Genomic DNA, 13332 nt, shown 5'->3' on the forward strand with positions numbered 1-13332 from the left:
TCCGCTACTACTAGCTTCTTTCCCACTCCCATATTCCGGTTCTCCTCCAGCACTCTGGCTTTTGGCCCACTTCATCGTGGTTCAAATCACTCTAGCTCTCGTATTCTTTCAGCCAGTGTCCAGGGGACAATGTTCTTTGCAAAGACAGAAGAACTGAGCAAGGTCAAGGGGAGGGTTTTCCTCCTGGAGCTCACACCAGAGGTCTCTGTGCCATGCACGATTCTAACATACTCAAGCAGAGTAGCTCCCGTCCGCAGGGATGGCTGGTGCAAACATGACCTACGGCTGCAGATTCTTGTAGTGATCACTGACATGCAACAGTGTGCCTTACTTGGAGTTGCATGAAGTATTTAAAAGTTTATCTTTTCACTGGGGAATGAATTGAACACGTTAAACTATCAACATCAACCAATTGCCTACTTATGTGCTGTGACAAGAAGACATAAGAGAAGCAACTTCAAGAAGGAAGGATTTATTTGCCCCACAGTTTGCAAAAGCATGCTCCAGCATGTTCAGCATGGTGGTGGGGCTGCAGGACTGGGACTCCTTATATCCACAAACCATAAAGCGGGGAGCCCTGTCTTGACATCAGAGTTGACTATAACCTTCACCTCCTCCACACAATGACCCACGTCCAGTTAGGCTCTATCTCCAGAAGTTTCACAGCGTGCCAAGAGCACTGCCACCTGACAAGCAACTGTTCGGATGCCCAAGCCCAAGAGGCCCACTTCACACTGCAACCACATCAGTATTATTAGGGAAAGCGTGTCTTTTTAGGTGTTAGCTATGCTTTGATACAGATGGGTATTTCAGAGCCATGTTTAATTGATGTTACAAGGCTCAACTTGGCACATGGCGATGATTATACCTTCCAAACACTGTCCATACTTGCACGCCTAAGGACTGAGTTATCAAGACGCCTGAAGGACTCAGTCCAGAAGCCCTCAATGGTAGTTCCTATGCAAGCTCCACTCCTCCAGCACAGCACACTAGGGATTGGCCCACATGGAGACCTATGAGACAGTTATCTTGATAACTCTATGAGAAGAAACAGTGCCAGGGAGAGGTTCACTTACTTGTCCAAGATCACACAGCGAGGAGAAAGCACAACGAATTGATGTCCTCTGCCTCCCTTGCCAGTATCAAGGAACAGTACCCCACTTGCCATTATTAAGAACATCTGTTGATATACACCTAATGTCTCCCGAGGACCAATTATATGCCAGGCAGGCATCAGGAAGGAAGAGGAAGGACTTTAAAGAGCTCAAGCTTGAACTGAAGGGCTTTTGTTTTCAAGCAAATGTAGGAGCCATGGAAAAGAAAAAGGCCATGGCCCAATGTGATACTTTCCTGGACAGGATAGGGTGTTGTCCTGGTGGCAGCAAACATAAGTAACAAGGTGGACTCTTAGAAGCACCAAACTCTCAAACTCCTTTCTTCTAAATAATCACAGCATAGTTGTTTGAATTTAGAGTATGTGAAACATTGCGCACATTTTCTTCACTGGTATCCAGTCGTTAATGTTTCAGTGTGACACACTGTTGCCAGGGAGGACACTTAGTATTCTCAGATGTGTGCTCCTTACATTTTCTTCCCAACCTTACTGCATGCGGTCATTACCTCCGAAGCGGCACACCTCTGCCAGTCTAAAGTGGCGCAGAGGGTTAATTAATAACCAAATTCTAATTCTCTGCTTCCATTATCAAGGAGGAGCCATTCGCTCTCAGGCTAAAAGATACTGACTTATGTCAGCTTATCTCCTTTCCTGACGCTTGCTTAGAAACAACAGAGGGTAGATAACTGTACAGGAAACGCACCCAGTCTCGAAACTGAGCCTAGGACCAAGCTGGGAGGCCAACAAGAAAAGGATTATCTATCTCAAAGGGGGAACCAGATGATCACACAGCTCTACAGTATTCCAGGTTTAGACTCAGGATTCTGTGGGAATTATTTTGGTTAATCTTCACAATAACTCTGATAAAATGGCTCACTCTACTCTCCACTTGATAAATAAGAAAAATTAGGCCCAACTCCACACACACACACACACACACACACCACACACACACACACACAAGTGGCAGAACTAGAATTGGAACACAGTCCAGAAACCAGTCTGCTTTTAATCACATGCCCAGGATAAGCGATGAAAACACCTTTGGGGCCAAGCAAGTGAAGAGGATGTTTGAAGTAGCTTAGCCTTAAGATTAGAAAGCCAAGGCTCTTAACCATAGCTGCCTTTGGAATCACCTAGGGAGCCTTAAAGGCGGTTGGTTGAAGCCTGGGTTCCGCCCCCACAGATGTGATTTAATTGATGTGGGAGCTGCAAGGTGCTCTAAATGGGCAGTCTAGCCAGGGGCAGGCTGCTTGCAGAGCAGGGTGGCATGTGGCTCACTTGAAAGCAGCAAGAAGAACCTTTCAGATGTTATGTAAACAGTGCACTGAACAAAGGTTGCTACTGCTCCTGCAACCAGTATGTGATCTCCTGAACTCTTACTGGGTATAATTACGGTGCTAATATGGAAGTTAGATACATAGATGATTGAGAGATACTTAGATTATAAAAAGTAAATGATAGGAGATAGATAGATAGATAGATAGATAGATAGATAGATAGATAGATAGATAGATAGATAGATAGGAAAGACAAGCAACAGATAGATACATTGATGCAGACAACATTGTCATGTTTTTTTTGCAGAGATGATCATCTGGTCCCTTAGCCTTTCCATATCATCGTCCAGCTCCAATTACGGGACAATTATAAAAAATAGTAAATCTGTTCACAGGACTCTGGAGTACACCCTGTTCTTCAAATGGAGATAACCCAACTATGCTCACCTAACAAATGCATACCATTCGATAAAGAAATATTTACTTCAATTTTTTCAAAAGCTGTGTTTTAAAAGAAGACCACTCAAAACTAACTCTGACCTTTATGCCAGCCAAATCAAGAGATCTCACTTGACTAAACAAGTCTTAAGAAGCAAAAGTGGGAGGGGGCGGTTCAAGAGGTGGCTCAGTCTGTGAAGTCCCTGCTGTGTAGCCTGGAGACCTACATTTTGCTATGTAACCCAGTGGCTATGGAGGAGAGGCCAGCAGATCTCTGAAGCCAGTCAGCCTAGCTCAGCCATAGTGTCAGGATCGGGGAAAGACCCCATCTCAAGAAGCAGAGGTGGGGAGCAAATGAGAAAAGACAGCTGGCATCAATCTACAGCCTCCACATTCACGCACACCCACACGGAGACATTTATGTCAAAAACAAGCAAATAAAACAGAAAAGAATGGTATTAGATGCTCTAAAAGTTTGTGTATGAAGGGGTACGCAGCACCACTAGATAAAATGTCGCTTGTCCTGGGGAAGGGAAAACAAAAGCTGCGTGCCATCAGAAGATGCTCGTTATTAAATAGCCTGTAGATGTGAAAAGGATGCTGCTAACGGCAAGCCTGAATCCTCTTCTGAAAAAAGCAGAAACTTCAGCTGGCCTGTGAACTCATGTCTTGCTCCACAATCATGGCAACTGTTGCACTGCCAGCCAAAAGGAAATGGCAAAATGCATCAATTAAGAAAGATTTCAGGGGCTGGGTGCACAGCTCAGCCAGTCACTTGGTTGCTTGCTATGCAAGCTAAGGACCTCAGTTTCAGTCCCTAGGATGCACATAAAAACCCAGGGATGGTGGTATACACAGTAGTATATGACTGCAATCTGGGTGCTGGGAGGGTGAAAACAGAAAGTCCTTGGAGCTCGAGGGCCAGACAAACAGTCTGGCTGTCTCAAGAAATAAAGTAAGAGAGTGAAAAAAAAAAAAAAAAACATACTGAACATCAATCTATGGCCTCAACGTAGGAACATACATATACGCTGGTGCACACACATATGCACACATGAGAGTGCATGCACACGCACGTACACACACACACACACACACACACACACACACACAAATAACCCGGGTGGTGTTAGCTGGCTAGTCAGTCAACCTAGCCAAAATGGATATTTAAGATTCAGTTAGGGACCCTGTATCCTAAAGTAGAGAGACTCGATTAAGGAAGACTTCCTGATATCCACCTCTATCTCTCACGTGTGCAAATGGAGAGTCACCACACGCACACCCACACTGAAGCACACAGGAATACCGCTGGTGCATTCTAAGTAAACAAGCCCAGTATCGACCCTTCTCACACCAACAACTCATAGAGAAACTCCCATACCTATAATTTTTTAAAAAAAAAAAAAACAAAAAAATCTAAGAAACTATCAAAACAGGTTTTCCTTTTGAAAGAAGCCCAGCCACATATTTTCATTTGCCTGGGGCAGCGCAGGCTGAAGAAGCTAAAAATACTTTCTTTTCTTCTAAGTTTGGAAGAACAAATCAGACCAAACAAAGAGCTGCATATCATTTTCCCCTGTCTTAAAAGTCTTACTAGAAAATGCTCTGCACAGCTGGATTAAGGCAAAGGCATCTGTTTTGTGTGCGCACACCATCCACTGTCAGAAAGACCCCTCTGGCTTCTCCGCCCAGGAAGATCCAATAAGCCATATTTGTACTATCAACAGGGACGGGCATCATTTGACTGATTAGGTAGGGTGCTTATTTCTCGCTTCCTTTGTGTTGGAGAGAGAGTTCCATAAGGGCTGAAAACAAACCAGCGGGACAGGTAAAAGCATTTATAAAAACATATACAATGAGTAGTATGTCCTCTCCAGAGTCCCAAAGTGCTGACGCTCACTCACTCACGAATCATTTGGGCCGTGAGAATTTGCATTCGATGGGATTTTTAAAATAGAAGGATCCAAGCTTCGGACGCCTTGCACAAGTTGTGTCTTCAGAGGCTGGCAAAGTGAAATGCTATGTTTCTTCTATCCGACTTCCCCAAGCTAACTGTAAAACACACGTGTGCATCCAAACATACCCACACACAGAGCTCTGTGATCACCTAAAGGCCTCCGAAGGAGGACACCCTTTTAAAGTGTGGACTTTTCCATCACGCCCAACGTTTCTCAAATTACCTATTAAACCAGCATAATAATAACAATACAAGATAGCCAGTTCCATTCACCGGCCACTAGTGCACTGCCCCCCCCCCCTTTATTTTTCTTGAAAAGGAGAACCAGTTAGCAAATGTGTGTGCAACTCTCCATATCTACAAACCAGAGCTTGCCTCTTGGGAAAGAGTTGGCAGATGTGGCAGGAGGGCTATTTGCCCAGAATGCAGCTGGGCCTTTGACAAGTGCTTCTGGTAAAATACCCTGTCTTGTATGCACACATTCCCCTGCCCCCCCCCCCCCAAGCCAGGCAGGACCATGGGTTGGTGCTGTGGATTTTTTCAAAAAGAACTCCTGGGAGGAAGAAGGAAAACCGGGATGTCACCTCTCCACAACCCACCCAGAGGCCAGCAGCCCCGGGTTGTTGTTCCGGAAGGTCACTGGGTGGTTACCTGCCAAGCCAAGCTACTTTCCCAGCCCAGCATTAGCGCGGAGCGAAGTTGGCCACGCGCGTCCCCTTAAGTGTACTGTACCTTGCAACTGGGCAGAGAGTGAGTCTTGGTGCTGCTGGTACTTGAGCGCCACCGCCTCAGCTTTGCGCAGCTGGGTCTGCAGTTCCAAGTAAAGCATCGCGCCATAAAGGAAGCCGAAGATCACCGTGAGTAGCAGCAGCGTCTGGAAGATCCGCTTCTGCTTTCGGGAGCACATCCCGTTTCCCATAGTCCCTCCTGCGCCCCGCGCTGCGGCGGCGGCGGGCGCCGTCGTGTCCTCTGTCCTCGGCTGAGTCCGGTGGCTCAGCAGCGGCCACCGCGGGAAGTAGCCGGACTCGGCATGAGCAGAAGACGCAAGACACAAAAGCGGGGCCGGAGGGGAAGAGGCGGCTGCTCAGCCCCCGCGTATGGCGAGGCGCCAGGACATCGACGCCACCCGGACAGCGGCCACCAAACTTCTGGGACGTCAAATCTCCACGAGTGGCTGGGCCCGCGTGGGGTCCCTTTGCATACTTCAGAGCCCGCTGCCCTTGCCGCCGGTCCCCACGCGCCGCCTACCCTGCTTTCCTTCCTCCACACTTCTTGGCCTCGCCGTCCCCACCGTCTGTCCCCGCCCCTCGCGCCGGCTCCCTTGGCTGGACTTTGTCGCTACCACTGGTAGGGGACGCGCGCCCAACAAAGGGACCTGGTTCCCCGAGGCGTCCCCGTGCAAGGTCCTCCTCGGAGGGTGGAGAGATGGGGACAGGTTGCTCTGGTCGGGTTAGGAGGGAGCCGGTGGGCCGGTGTCACTGATCTGGCAGCTCCAGCGGTCCGCCACCTCCCACCCAACTTACGTGTCACCCACGGCCCCGCTATCATGGCCAACGGGATTCCGGGAGGAAGTCCCACTCGGGCGCCCAGCTCATTGGGCCCGCGCGAGCCGCCGCTCCCTCCTTTCGGGGAGCCTATGCTGGGCTCCATTGGACGCCAGCTTTGTCTGTCCCGCCCCGGGCCGCGCCTTCCCTCTCTGCTCCGGGCAGGCCCTGGGCTCCGTGGGCCGCGCGGCTGCCTGGCGCCTGGGTGCGCCCACGTGGAGCCCGGGTGGGTGGGGATAGGCGGAGGAGCCGGCCTGGGAGTGCTGGGGACTTGTCCTGGCCTGAGGCTTGGGGATGGTCGTTGGGCACGTGTGCACATGTGTGTCCCAGAACTTGAAATGCACGTGGAGAAAGAATACAGCGCTTACACACTCTGAGGACAGCAAACAGCAGGGCATGCTCTCTGCTAAGTCCCGCTCACTTTTTAGCCTACAGAATGAGCTCAGGTTGCAGACACAATGTTCTTTGCAAAATAAGCACAATCTCTCCAGGGCTACCTACTGAGACTTCTCCCATCAGGGAGACTAGCCTGCCTTCATAGACGATATAGAAGCAAGCTGGAGCCCTGAAACTCACTTGACTGTCCTCGTGGGATGGGGAAATCACTTTGTTGGCAGAGAGAAAGAAATGATCTCATATGTTTCCTCTGGCTTCAAATGGAATAATTTAAAAACAAATCTTAGAGGCTGAAATGAGTATGCATTCATTTTGCTATGTGTATTTCTCGTAATGGTGGCAGAAATACATCAGTTACATTTTAAAATTACATCTTCGAGGCCAACAAAAGACCGTAACTGGAGAAGTTAGACAAACATAATAACTCCAAACCACTTCTATCCAAACCACTTCTAAGAAATCCATGGTGCGTTTGTTCCATGTAATGAGAGGGGGTATGGAATTGAGGTTATGCATAAGTGATAATTTTGTTTCCTCTCTTGACCTGAATTCTAGGGAAAATGCATTATTTCTGAGAAGAATCAGTAATGCAGTAGCACTTATTACATTCTGCATAATTTTCATGATGCCCTGACTGGGTTTTCGTCATCACCATCAATTATGGGGAATGAATGTTTAAGATGAAGGAAGATCTGCTTATGCCAGGTTCATTTTAAAGACAGTCCCTGTCCTGGCTGTTTTTAGGTCAACTCTGAAATCATCAGTTAACAAGAGCCACGCAGGCAGACTGGGGCATTTATCTCATCGTGAAACATAAGCAGGATTGGTATGTGCACTTAGCTAATAAAAAAATCACATCACAGTTTTCAAAACGCTTACACTGATAGCCCAGAACATTCAATCTACATGCTGGAAACAAAGAAACCCAATTTGACCATGCTGACTCTAAATAGTTCTAGGACTTTCTAGGTCTTATAAAAACAAAGTTGCTCATAACAGGAGAACCAATCAGAATCTTACCCATTTCATCTGGTTCTGTAGAAACCAAGACATCATTCCAATTAAACATGTCATCAAGAACTATATTCTGTTAAAACCTGAATCTATGCCAGGCCTGGTGGTACAAACCAGCTACTGGGGAGATCAAGGCAACAGGATTCCAAGGTTGATCCAGACGAAATTAGAAAGACCATGTTTCAAATCAAAAGTGGAAAAAAAAAATAGACATAGTGATGACAGCTTATTGTTAGGACACTTAACCTAGCATGTAGTTGACAGCGAGTTCAATCCCCAGTCCCAGGAAAAAGGAAAAAATGCCCAATTTAAAAAGAAAATAGACTAAAGAAGCTAAGTTTTGTTCCATGGTCTTGGTATCCTCTCACAGACATGGGTCTTAGGGGCCTTACCACTGTTTACGGCTTCCTCTTTCTGTTTTACTCACAGAAATTGAAAGTAATTAGTAGGATTCCTTTAGAGTCCCTCAGAACTCAATTCGCTCATAAGCTGTGAAAGATTCCTGTGCAAACTTCCCCAAAGGAAATGAAATTTTCAGCAATAATCATAGCCTGTACTCGAACATGAGACACATGCACACACAGATGACTGTTGTGGTAGAGGGGCATGGTAAGTCGGCTTACAAATTACACGACACATGGTATTCAGTTCAATGTCCAGCCTTTGGAAACTCATGAATTCACGATTACTCATTTTAAACCTTGGACTTGTGAGCTTCAGCTTCATTCCAGTTTCTTGAGGTCTTCTTTGCCTACAGCAGACAACTTATTCTACAGAATCTAATAAATCAAGGCCATAAAACACAACTCAATATTTTAGTCATAAAATTTGAAAGAGAAGGAAGTTATTACATCAACTTATCCATTATTTCAAATTCAAGAAGGGTTTTCAGGAGAACATAAAGTCACTAATGGCAGTGTCTTTTTAATATTACATTTTCAAGGTGAACATTGCCTCTGGATTCTTGAATATATAAGTATAGCACTTTTGAGTAGCTAACATGGGAGGCATTCAGGGCCTATAAATTAAATTTACATAGTACTGCCTTTGGGTAGAGTTTATAATATATGAGCTATTTACACTGGTCTCAGAAGATCTGTTATTAGTTGTATTTTATTTTGTTTCTTTATCATTTAAAAGAACAACCTTTCATAATTAAATATCCATATGTTATATAGTTCACAGTGTGTGTGTATAATTTGGAAATTACTAATACCCAGGGATTTCTTCCATTTAGCATTTTGTTTCTAAGACAGGAAAAAGGCAACCAGAACCTCACATCCCAGAAGAGTTAAGATAGCATTTGAGAACATTAGCATATCTCTGACTCAAAGGAAGATGTTCAAATTTGCTTATGTTCCAAAGAGGGGAAGTTAAGAAAAATAAATTTGACATGAGCAGGTAATGCATACTTTGGAACAATCTAACTAACATTATTAATGTAGAATGAGCAATCGGCTTTCATGAAAACGTGTATTGAAATATCTTTACTACAAATAAAATTCAATTTATTTTAATTTATTGGAGAAACAACATCCAAATGAGTGCTGAGTATTAAACTATGAAATGATGAGTTCAGGCTATGGGCTGGGGTGAGGATGTTAATCTAGCATGTGCAAATCGGGGGGCTCAATGTCTAGCATTTACATTTCCTAGTTTAATTGGAAACTTGCCATCTGAGAGGAAAATCTAGTAAAGTGTGGACAGGTTTGTGGAGGATTGTCTCTCTTGATAATTGATGCAGGACAGTGCAGCCCATATGGACTGCAGCATCCCCACAGAGATTGTTTCATGTAAGGCGGCCAGTGGGCAAGGCAGCAAGCAGAGCCCGTTAAGGGTTTTGCCTTACGTTCTTTCCCTGACTTCCCTCAGTGATGGCTTATGACCTGGAAGTATAAACCACTTCTTCCCCAAAGTTGCTATTGGCTGGAGCGTTTTTATCACAACAGATAAAGGATACTAGGACAGTAAATAAACAACTGATAGTCCCATCAACAAAATGTAAAATGGCTTTAAAGCGTCAATAACTCACAGTTTGTTCTGTGTCGTGTAACAGTTACAGAAATAACTCTCCTCTGTGTCTTACAGGAACTTGTACCCTGTGTCTCATTGCTTTTTTTTATTTTTGCCACTTCACCCATTTGTTGACTCCTAATTAGTACATCCACCTCACTTCTTGTCACCCTTAAGACCTGTGCTAGGAATAAAGACATTCTGTCATTTTGAGGGTTCCGTGAGAAATACGTTGAAACTCCTTTTTCTCAAAGTTTCATTAATGACCTGGAAGTAAGCGTCAGTAGATTAATGAAGCCAGAAGGTAGGCATGGGACCGGGGCATAACTAAATCGTTTATCCCACTTGGCGTGTCTTGGTGCCTTCCTTGGGCCTGCGTACTAAGTGGCTATCTATGCGATTTTTAACCACAGTTAAAGGAGGGCAAAGGAGTAAATGGGCAATCAGTTCTTATAAGTTGAATCCTTATCAATAGCATACAGGACTGGAAAGATTGCTCAGTGGGTTAAAGCATTTCTCATGCAGGCATTGGGTACTGAGTTCTTGTGTCCAGAACCTATATAAAATCAGTAGGATCTGCACCCCTACACAGAGTTGGCATGTAGAGACAGGAAGTTCCCCAGCTCACAAGCTTAACCTGGCTTAGGCAGGTACAAAAACGAGACCCTGTTTCAAACCTGGTGAAAGAGGGGACTGGCACTTACAGTTGTCCCCTGGCCTCTTCATGTACACTATGGAACCCAATTCCATACATCCCACCTCACCCCAACACACACAAAGAACATTGTGGGAAGTGTGGTAAACAGCTAAACTCTATTACTAGACCTAGAACTAGAGGAAAGACAAGCAACGATTTTGTAACACAGGGCTTGACTGTTTCTTTTTATTATTATTAAGAATTTTTAAATACAATCTTTTTTATTTTACATAGCCACCCCACTCCTACTCTCTCTGCTCCTCCTTCTTGCCTCACCTTCCCCCACCTCACTCCCCCAACCACTCCTCAGAAAGGGTGAGGTCTCCCATGAGAAGTCAACAAAGTCTGACACTTCACTTCCAGGTATGACCAAGAGGCCCTCCCCCCTATATCTAGCTAAGCAAGGTAACCCTCCAAAAAGGATGAACTCCTAGATGCCAGTTTAAGCACTAGGGATAAATCCTGGTTTACTAAGTCTCACAACTGACCCCCACATGCAGTGAGTCTAATTTGGTCCTATTCTGGTTCACCAGCTATCAGTCCAGAATCAGTGAGCTCCCACTAACTCGGAGTGGCTTTTTATGTGGTTATCACTGTTGTAGAAGTGGAGGGCCACTAGCTTACACCCGAAATAACCACATGGAAATTGTATTAATTAAAACACTGCTTGGCCCATTAGCTCTAGTTTCTTATTGACTAATTCTTACATCGTAATTTAACCCATTTCTATTAATCTATATATTGCCATGTGGCAGTGGCTTACCAGGAAATATTCTAACCAGTGTCCATCTCAGGTGGAGGATCCATGGCTTCTCCCTGACTCTGCTTTCTTCCTCCCAACATTCAGTTCTGTTATCCCTGCCTACCTAAGTTCTGCCCTATCAAAAGGCCAAGGCAGTTTCTTTATTGATTATCCAATGAAAGCAACACATAAACAGAAGGACCTCCTACACCATATCACCGATATGGTCTTGACCCCTTTGTTCATATTATTGCTCTTCCCTCACTTGGGCAGGTCTCAGGTAGCTTGGCCCAGTGCTTCACTGTGTCTGTTTCCATCAGTGGCTGGTTCTATGATGACAATTAAGTAATCAATCTGATTATTGGAATAAGCCACTTCAGGCACTCTCTCCACTGTTGTTTAGAGTCTTAGCTGGGGTCATCCTTGTGGATTCCTGGAAATTTCCCAGTGTTGTGTTTCTCTCTAGGCCTTTAATGGCTCCTCCCTCAATCAAGATATCTCCTTCCTACCATTCCCTCACTGTCTTCCTCCCTTCCTGAGCATTTCATTCCTTCATATTCTCTTCCTCCCTCCCCTTCTCCTCTTCCCCTCCCCTTCTATGATCCCTTCTCCCCTACTCCTCCTAATTTCCCAGGTGATCCTATCTGTTTCCCCTTCCAAGGTGGATCCATTTATGTCTCTCTTGTGGTTCCCCTTGTTACCTAACTTCTCTGGGGCTGTGGACTGGTTGTCCTTGGCTTTACATCTAATATCCACTTATGTTGATTGGGGTTTCTGCCCCCTCCCCCCGTCCTGCAGTCGTTCAGTCTCAAGGAAATACACAGAGGCCTATAGTAATTAAAACTGGTTGGCCTAGTAGCTCAGGCTTCTTATTACTTAATTCTAACATCTTACATTAACCCACTATTCTTGTCTGTGTTAGTCACATGGCTTGGTACCTTTTTCGGTGAGGCAGTCAAATCTTGCTTACTCTGTGTCTGGGTGACAACTGTAGACTGACCTTTCCTCTTCCCAGAATTCTCCTGTTCCCATTGCCCTGCATCTACTTCCTGCCTGGTTACCCCACCTATATTTCCTGCCTGGATACTGGCTGATCAGTGTTTTATTAAAAATAATACAAGTGGCTGGATAAAAGATCATTGTCCCACAGTACACTAATGTGTGAGTACATAGCATGTTTGTCTTTCTGGGTGGGTCTGGATTACCTCACCCAGGATTTTTTTTCTAGTTCCAGCCATTTGTCTGCAAATTTCAAGTTGTCATTGGTTTTATATTTTTTTCCATTGAGTGGTAGAGCTGAGTCCCTGAAAATGCTCCTTGCCAGTTATAAAGATCCTTAGGGGCATATGTAAGGTGGCTTGAGATGCGCAGTGCCAGGTTCAAGCCTCATTTAGTCACACATTACCCGCCATATCATGAATAAGTCAGTAACTATTAAGACAATTAGTTCTAGCGTTTATAAAATAAGAAGAATATTCCTCTGTGCTCTACAGAAAACCCACAGGGATCAAGATGGAAGCAAATCTTCAGACTCAAAATCTAACTAAAAGCTATAGTGGCATCTACCCATATCTAGATTGTTCTGGAAATCCACACCTATTTTAAAAATTAAGCTCAACTTGCCAACTAAAGTGCTAATGCTACTTCCTAACTGAGTTTCTTTTCTCCACTTGTGAATGAGTGGTTTCACGACACAGGGATTCACAGGTGACTGGTATTTATAAAAGCTGGACTTTTAATTCTTGGATTGCAATATATGGAGTGATATTTTTAGTTAGACATTACATCTCAAATTTTTCAAAATAGCTACTGTGTGTGTGACGTGTGGAAGAGGGAATAAAGAGAAGTGGTAGATGCATTGACAGAATGAAGTGGGGTCCTTTTTCGCAAGGAACTTTCAGGTGTGGGGTTTATATCTTTAATGCTGTATTGAAGATTTTGGAATTTTAATCGTTCAAGGAAAAAGAACGGAAGCAGAAGCAGCCTCACGGTACAATCTGGGCTCCTGGGAAAGGCAGCCTCTTCAGCATGACAATTAGCACTAACAGTTGGTTAATTAGAGTCAGTGAAAGCCAAGGATCATTAAAGTGACATTCAGACACCTTAAAACATATATGTGTACTTTCATTATGGTTTC

General features: G+C 44.8%; 1 protein-coding gene across 3 annotated transcripts in view; it reads right to left on the reverse strand.

The window, feature by feature from the left end:
* The window catches only part of Golim4 (golgi integral membrane protein 4), a 76311-nt gene extending 69985 nt beyond the window's left edge, over positions 1-6326 (reverse strand). For all 3 annotated transcript variants that reach the window (XM_005344116.2, XM_026784226.1, XM_005344115.2), the window contains exon 1: positions 5522-6326. In XM_005344116.2, the coding sequence (XP_005344173.1) occupies positions 5522-5708 (187 nt within the window). In that variant the 5' untranslated portion in view covers positions 5709-6326. The remainder of the gene's footprint in view (positions 1-5521) is intronic.
* Between the last annotated feature and the right edge of the window lie 7006 nt (positions 6327-13332).

The sequence above is a fragment of the Microtus ochrogaster genome, chromosome 1 (genome assembly GCF_000317375.1).
Source record: "Microtus ochrogaster isolate Prairie Vole_2 chromosome 1, MicOch1.0, whole genome shotgun sequence".
Lineage (NCBI taxonomy): Eukaryota > Metazoa > Chordata > Mammalia > Rodentia > Cricetidae > Microtus > Microtus ochrogaster.